The 8,533-nt window shown below is 32.2% G+C and overlaps 1 protein-coding gene across 1 annotated transcript; it reads right to left on the bottom strand.

Moving 5' to 3' along the window:
* LOC107618725 (3-oxoacyl-[acyl-carrier-protein] synthase III, chloroplastic) lies at nt 108–3,746 on the bottom strand. Its single transcript, XM_016320864.2, has 8 exons — nt 3,261–3,746; nt 2,791–2,939; nt 2,566–2,702; nt 2,226–2,331; nt 2,028–2,146; nt 1,702–1,766; nt 1,394–1,616; nt 108–682 (listed from the first exon to the last, which is right to left on the bottom strand). Exons 1-8 carry the CDS (start codon nt 3,443–3,445, stop codon nt 461–463), a joined length of 1,206 nt encoding a protein of 401 aa, XP_016176350.1. The 5' UTR covers nt 3,446–3,746; the 3' UTR covers nt 108–460.

The following is an 8,533-nucleotide window of genomic DNA, read 5'->3' as shown; positions in this document are numbered from 1 at the left end:
TAACGTCATTTAACAATTGTGTGCGTCTGTTAGTTGGGCTTAGAATTAGCAAGAAGTAGGGATTGGAATATCGAGCACGTCCTCCTGACATGGTTAGGATTAAACTATAGTGCAAAGTACAAACATGCAGACACTTTTGAGTGCCGCATTTTTATTTACATGTCCCGCTTAGAAACATATAGTAAGCCTCGTTTGAAATCAATTCGAATGACAAATACATGCCTGCCTCTGAAAAATAAAATTGTACTTGATGAAAGAAGACCTGACCAAGGCGACTCTGAATAAGACCAAAAAACAAAGAAAGAATAACTTCATGAAGTGCTGCATGTTACTTTTCTGCACTGCAGTTTCCAAAAACCCCGTTCCTAAAAATTTTTGAGATCGGGCGGGGTACTTGGGCAGCTGAAGCTGCACCTCACTTTCTCCTGTGTTTGCTGTCCCTGCCATCCAAGACAAGCTCTCAGCCCCATCGAATAATTGCTGAACCCCAAGTAAGACCCGCACCAAAGCCGGCAGCTGCAATAGTTTGCCCTGCCTTAACCTTGCCACTTCGAACAGCTTCATCTAAAGCTAAGGGAATAGAAGCTGCACTTGTGTTGCCATAATTAGCCAAATTTGATATCACCCGTTCCGAGGGAACCTCCAAGCGAGCAGCAACTGCATCAATAATCCTCTGGTTTGCCTGCAATTAATAAGTGGGTACTGTTAGTGTGTGCAACTGGATTCCTTTTCTCCATTCAGTATTCACCAATGTTGTATCTAGCCAGCTAATGATTTGCTGTATTTATTTGATAGCTCAGGTTCCCCACCCTTTTATGTTAGCTTATATTTGACATTTTAGTTTTCTAGAAAACAAAGGCACCGATGAAACTTGCTACCAGCTACTTTGGGGACAAAGGGCTAAGAAAGATATATCCGTTTTATCCACCCATTATATATTTATAGTCAACATCTAGTTACACGGCCATGAGTTTAAATACCTCTTACACTACCAAATAATGTTCTTCCAAATTAAAAGTTTATATCTTATAGATCATATCCATAAAGTTTTGGACATGGGTCCTTTAATGTACCATCTCTCATCATTCATTCAAAACATGAAACTCAAACAACACACATAACACAAGATAATAAATTGCGAAACATCATACATGACAAGATTATTTAAAAAGTCTACATGAGAGGATCCATTCCCATATAATTTTATGTTATCCAAAATCATTTAATATTTTTTTTTTTTGTATACATCAAAATTAATGTAACAAATATTTTTTGAATTGTATAATTACATTTTAAAGATTTAAAGTTATTTGAATTGTATAACTAAATCTTAACTCATTAGTGTAACTTGATACTTTCACAAAAACACACATATAGTGATAGATATTTGTACCTGATGGAGAAGTAACCAATCAATGCTAGATGCAGGGAGACCAGCCTTTTGAAGGGCAGATTCAATTGATTGAGGCACACATCTTACTGCAAAGCGAAAGACTTCCTTGCCATTCATTTGAATAAATGAATACGAGGACTTCCTAGGAGGAAAGTCTAACACAGATCCATTTGAATCCAAAGCTGTATTTGTCTCCTGTTCTTTAATGGATGCATTCAAATGCCTACATGAAGTGAGGGTATGAGTTTAATTAACTAGCTCAGAAAAAGAAGATAACAACTCTTCTTATTAAGACAAGAAGTACATACCTTTGACCACTGCCATCACTATGCAAATCAAAACCGAATAGACCATCTTCCTCAGTATCACAGGCCTACAATGTTAAAAGCATCACTTACTGGCATTCTTAAGCAATGACAAAATCGAGGGAAAGGATAGAGACAGCATCCTTTGCACCATGTATATTTTAATTATTTGTAGTGCTAAACAGTTACTTTAAGGATTATTGTTTAACATTTTTAGAAAGCTCTCAACCTTGCCTTCATTTTAAATAAAGAAAAGAAAAATATAAGGGAGGGGGAGTAACTGAACACTGTCACTAATGTTGGACAATTCCAGGAAGATGTACAATTACCTGTACTAGCACAGCACCAGCCGCATCCCCAAAGAGAATACAACTCCCTCTATCAGTCCAATCAACATATCTTGACAGAGCATCAGCCCCAATAACAAGAACATTACGAAATCCACCACCTGCATCCATACAGAGAAAGGACAATTATCTTCACTGCATTGAGCAAGTATTGAGTCAACAAAATAAACAAATTTATACCCCTAATGTGACAAGCAGCTGATATTAAGCCCAACACAAATCCGCTACATGCAGCTGTAATGTCATAAGCCAATGGATTTGCTTTGCAGCCAAGTTGTTTTTGGATCTGAAACTCGTAAGATAAGTTAAAGCAATAGGAGAGGCTACAAAAGCAAAGTTTGGATACCCAGTGTTGCAAAGATTTGAATACAGGAATAGGTTCAATACTCAATTCATTTGTAAGAAGTTGGCAACACCATTATTGGTCAAATGCTCCATTAATTTATCACTAAAAATTTGGTAATGTAAAACTATACATTACTTGGCTATGAGCCTACGATGATACATCCTGAACCCATACCTGTGGAGCACTACCAAATAGATCCTCTGGTGTAGACGTGCACATCAATATAAGGTCAAGATCATCAGGGTCAACATTTGCCATCTCAAGAGCTTTCCTAGATGCATCTACCCCTAAAGCTATCAAATTATCTCTGCCTGCATGCACGGCATGAAGCAATATGAACCCAGATCTCCAAAAATATTTTTAAAACGTTCTGATTAACCTTCATATTCCAAAACTAACCTGAAAGAACTCGCCGCCTACGAATCCCAGTGCGAACAGATATCCATTCATCAGAAGTATCAACCATTTTTGAAAGCTCGTCATTAGAAATTTGAAGAGTTGGCACAGCAGAACCGCATCCAACTAACTTGCAACCTTTACCGACAAGCCTGCAGAGTTTAGAACATTGTATTGTATTTTATTAGATAACTGTAAGAGAAAATCATAAATTGCATGAGTTTGGATCCTGTCTTTGAGGTATAAATATAGAAACAAAAAAGACAGAGATGAATATTTTCTGCCCATATTCTTGCAGAGTAGAGAAAATACAAGACTCAAAACCTGATTTATAACCTAGAATTAGAATGAGGACGAGCATCGATGTCAAAATTGATGGGGTGCCAAATATAGGACTCAATGAAATATTTGGAAGAATTGCATGGCATGGGTTCAGATCGCGCACAAAGAGAAAGAGAAAGAGAAAAGCCGACCTGGGAAGCTGAGATTGGGAAGGGGAAGCAGCGGAAGCATGCTTGCCAGCTCCTTCGATAGTTCCAAAGCAAACAACTTTGGCGGAGAATCGTTGAAATCGATGAATGGCTATGAGATTGAGAGAGGGAACTGTCTCTCCGAACTTGGGAACCGAAGGAGTGAAGAAAGCAGATGCATTGGCCATTTACAACACAAGTATATACAAAACAATACAATATAAGGAATATATTTATAGATATTGGGTTTCAAATTTGATTGAGAATGAGATTACAACAAATCTATATATGTGAATATTATATGGCAGAGAAGAATGAGGATGTAAACATAGTGCAAAGGGGAAGAACCAAGGCCATGAGAGACAGAGAGGGAAGAAAATGACGGAGGGGATGCAGGAAAAACCGAAAAACAACGGCCTTAGTCTTAGGCAGCTCCGAACAAATTTGTGCGATTACAGCAATCCAATTTGTGGAAACTCCAATGTCCAATGTTTTCACTTCCCCCTTCACACATTTTATTTGTCCCCTCGCTTGTCTAAATGTTATTTTTTTTTTATGAGTAGGAAATAATGGAAAGAAAATTTATACAATAGACGTAACAAAATTGTGACAATTCAGGATTTTTTTTTGTGCATAGAGAATAAAAGAAAACAATTAAAAAAGAAAATTAAAAAAAAAACAAAACAAAAGACTAAGAGGAACATCAATTAAGAAAAACTCTTAAGATATACCTTTTTGAAGAAGACAAAAGAACAATTAAATCGACTATATCAGTAATTCTGTGAGCTCTATTTTTTGTTATTTAGTCTGCAACATGGTTCAATTTTCTCTAAATTAGAATAAAATTTTATTTCTAAAATTATTGTGTTTGAGTTAAAAAATCCCTTAAAAGAAGTTTTTATTTTTCATGATCATCTATAATTTTTTAAAGAAAAAATTTAGAGGTCAGCATTTTAATTAAAATTTGGTCAACACTTAATTAATAGAAAAAAATTGAGTAATTTTACATCATTAGATATAATCTCATCAGCAAATCTCTTTAAAAAAAGGGATGTAACAATCAACTCAATTTTTAAGAAGGACTTAAGGGAAGAGACATGTAATAAAATTGCTTCATTCATCTATAATAATGCTATTCCTTTTAATGTTGCAAGGTCTAAATAATACCATAGCATGTTTGAGAAGGTTGCCCGCCATAGATTAGGATTCAAGCCACCCTCTTATGACGAGTTAAGAAGAAAATTATTGAAGAAGAACGTAGAGTCAACCAAACTAACATGAGAAGAACATAGAGTTGAATGGAAGAAAACTGGATGCACTATTATGACAGATGGTTGGACGGATAAAAAAAGGACAATTCTCAACTTTCTTGTGAATAGTCCTAAAGGAATTATTTTCTTAAAATCCATTAATTCTTCTGATATATGCAAAACAGCTGAAAAGATATTCAAGATGATTGATGAAGTTATAGAGGAAGTGGGAGAAGAGAATGTGGTTCAAGTTGTAACTGATAATGCAGCTAACTACAAAAAGGCAGGACAAATGTTGATAGAAAAGAGAAAGAATTTTTATTGGACTCCTTGTGCTGCTCATTGCATTGATTTGATGCTTGAAGATTTTGAGAAGAAGCTAGATCTTCACAAAGACACCATTGCCAAAGGAAGAAAGCTAACTACTTACATATATTCTAGGACTTTTCTAATTTTTCTTTTACAACAACACATCAAAGGAAGAGATTTAGTGAGACCAGGTATAACGCAATTTGCTACGTTCTACCTTACTTTAGGTAGTCTTAATGAGAAGAAGAATCTAATAATTAGAATGTTCATCTCGAATGAATGGAAGGAAAGCAAGTACTCAAAGACAAGGGATGGGAAAAACATTGAAAATATTGTTTTGGATAAAACATTTTGAGGAAACATTATCCATTGCTTGAGAGGTGCTTATCCTCTTCTTCATGTGCTCCGTATAGTGGATTCAGAGGGAAAGGCAGCTATGAGATATATGTATTCTGAAATTGATTGTACTAAAGAAAAGATTAAAGATGCTTTTCAAAGTGTTGAAGTAAGGTAATAAAACTAGTAATAAATAAATATTTCTCTCTCAGTTTTATCATTTAATTATTTACTAATTAACTAATTGTCTAATTCACTATTTTTATATTTTTCTTTAGTTATAAATCTTTGTGGGATATTATTGATGTAAGATGGGACAAGCAACTCTTTAGACCTTTGCATGCTGCAGGCTATTATTTGAATTCACATTTATTATAGTCCTAATTTTAAGGTTGAGTATGATGTTAAAAAAGGACTTTATGATTGTTTGGATATACTTGTGGGAGATCCTGGAAAAGGATCCTCTCCAGTTTTTTTAACAATTGATAGAATACAGTGTGATCTATCACCTTTGATTCTATGAGTGGGACCAGAAATAAATAATAGAGAGAGCAATGAATAGTTAGATTGAACACTGGATACCATCCAATTTTTTTCTCACTGGAGAGGATCCCCTCCCGAAGATCCTGCACTCATTACAATTATTGATAGCCAACTTAAGGAATTCAAGAGTAAGGCTAAATTTTTTAGTAGAGATGTTACCAAGAATGCTCTCAAAACCAAAACACCTTCACAATAGTGGGATTCTTACGGGGATGAACATCCAGAACTTCAAAAGTTTACTATATGTGTCTTGAGTTTGACTTGTAGTTTTTCAGGACGTGAGTGCAATTGGAGTGCTTTTGAAATGGTAAATTTTTAATTTGATATTAACTTTTGAATTCTATTATTTAATATATTAAATAAATACTTGTAAATTTTGATATTATTAGGTTCACACGAAAAGAAAAAATTATTTAAAAACAAGCACAATGAATGACGTTATTTTTGTGATGACCAATTTAAGATTGGCAAAAAAGAAGCTATCAAAAAACACTGTTGACTATAGTCTTGAAGACTTGGATTCGGATGAAGAATGGATTGTGGAAAATGAAAATATGATAGAAGATTTTGAAGAATTTAACACATAAAATGATGTAAATTTAGTTCCTTAAGAAGATAGAGATAAAGATGGGAGTCCTTTGATTGATTTGGAGATATTCTTCTTCTTGATGATGATGCTTTTAATGAGCTTTTCAACTTTTCTCCTAATGGAAATCAATTGCTTTAGTCTTTATATTTTTTAGTATGATGTTATGTTATCTATTTTATATTTGTGATGTTACATATATTGTTATTTTGAATTTTAGACTTGTGGTTAGTTTATATTTTTATCTTAGAACTTTACAAATGTTACATTTTATTATATATTTATGCTACTTTAGCTTTATTTTATCATTATGTTTTGTTTATGATACTTTTGTCAAATTTAAATTCTTATTTTTATTTAAATTACTTAATTTTATCATATTATATTACTCTTATATATAATTGATATTGATAAATTTATATATTTGGTAGAATCTTATACGTTCCATTTTACGATTTTAAGCTCTATAATTTTTAATTACTTTTTTGATTCTACATAAAATTTCGATTTTTGCTACCTTGATCTCATACAATTAAATAGGGGTGTAAGTTACCGAACCGGACTGAAAATTACCGCAAAATCGAACCGAAAATTACAACAACCAATTTGAAAACCGAAAAAATCGGTTTTTCTGACAAAATCGATCGGTTCGGTTCGGTTTTCGGTTGGCTCGATAGAAACCGAACTAAACCGAACCGAAGATATGCATACATTTCAATGTTTTAACCATTTTAACCTTTAATCTAACAACAAAAATCCTCAACCCCTAACCATTTCAATGTTTTACTCTTATTATTTCAGTTTATTGACTATTTTAAACCTCTAATTATTGTGATTCATATTCTTCTCATTAGAAATTAAAAACCAAAAAAATTGACCGAACCAAATTGCTGTTGGTTCGGTTCAGTTCGATTCGGTTGTTGTAAAAGCAGCAAACCAAACGGTTGTGTGTTTGTAAGAACCGAACATATCGGTTCGGTTGGTTTTTGGTCCAAAACCGAACCGATAACACTCCTACAATTAAAAACACTAATAATGACTAATTGATGACTACAAATCACAAAATCTATTAGCCTCCTAACACTACTCTTCTTGTTCAATTGTTCACTCACGATAAAGTTTTAATAGAATGTCTCACAAATCAATAGTGTTATTTCCAACTCCCTCACCATGAACAAACCGTACCAAATCATCCAAATATCAGTTTTTAGGACTAGGTATAGCAATGGGTCTTCATGGAGCAGGACCTCTACTCAGCTCCCGTCTCCATTTAATAAACTACCTCTCGTTTCTATTTTATCTTTGTCACAGATCTCTGTTTATTTTCTTTCGCAAGAAGTAGATACCTGCGAATATTTATGGATATTAAATTTTAAATTAAAAAAATAACACAACTAATTCAATCAAATATATCAAATCAAATATAATTTAAATACAATTTTAACATAAAAACATACACATGAAATATGTCAATAATAGCAATATTATGTTCTTTTTAGTAAATCACTTATTCATTTGATATGAATTTTTGTGACGACATTTGAATAATTATTTAAAAAGTACTGAAGTACATAAAAAATTAGAACAAAATTCGCTCTCTAGAATTTTTTAACTTTTTCAAAAACTTAATTATTTACAAAAAGGTTTTTTAAAATAAACTCACTTGACATAAAATTATTAAAATTTAAAAATAAAAAAATTTAATTTTTAACAACATTTAAAAAAATTACATCAAAATTTAACTTTTGAATTTTTTAAGAGGTATATATTTAATATTTAGTTATTTTTATCGTATTTTTAAAATTTTACAGGAATTTATTCTTCATCTTTATGAGAGACCTGAACTTTTTGATACCACCTTAATAGTTTGCATATTTAATTGCACCAAAGTGATTATTAGACATTATTCAAATAAAAAGAAAATCTAAGCTACGATTCACTAAAAGGATTCAATGAAAAAAAATAAAAATATTACTTTTTAATGAACTGTAATGTATTGTTAAAAGATATTTACTTAAATAAAGATGTTAAAAATATTTTTTTATGAAAAAATTTTATTTAAAAATATAATTTATTTATCGTAATATTAAAAAGACAAAAAAAGTCAAAATTTATTTTTAAATATTTTTGTCCCAGAGATGGAAATTATTATCCATATTGTGAACGCAATATCAAGGTTGAACCGAATGAGAATTCTAGAGAAGTAACTAATTTGATTTATTAATATACATAGGTGGGATTTGGTGAAATAA

This window comes from Arachis ipaensis, chromosome B09 (genome assembly GCF_000816755.2).
Source record: "Arachis ipaensis cultivar K30076 chromosome B09, Araip1.1, whole genome shotgun sequence".
Lineage (NCBI taxonomy): Eukaryota > Viridiplantae > Streptophyta > Magnoliopsida > Fabales > Fabaceae > Arachis > Arachis ipaensis.
The sequence above is the reverse complement of the archived record's forward strand: the minus strand, read 5'-3'. Positions and strand labels throughout refer to the sequence as shown.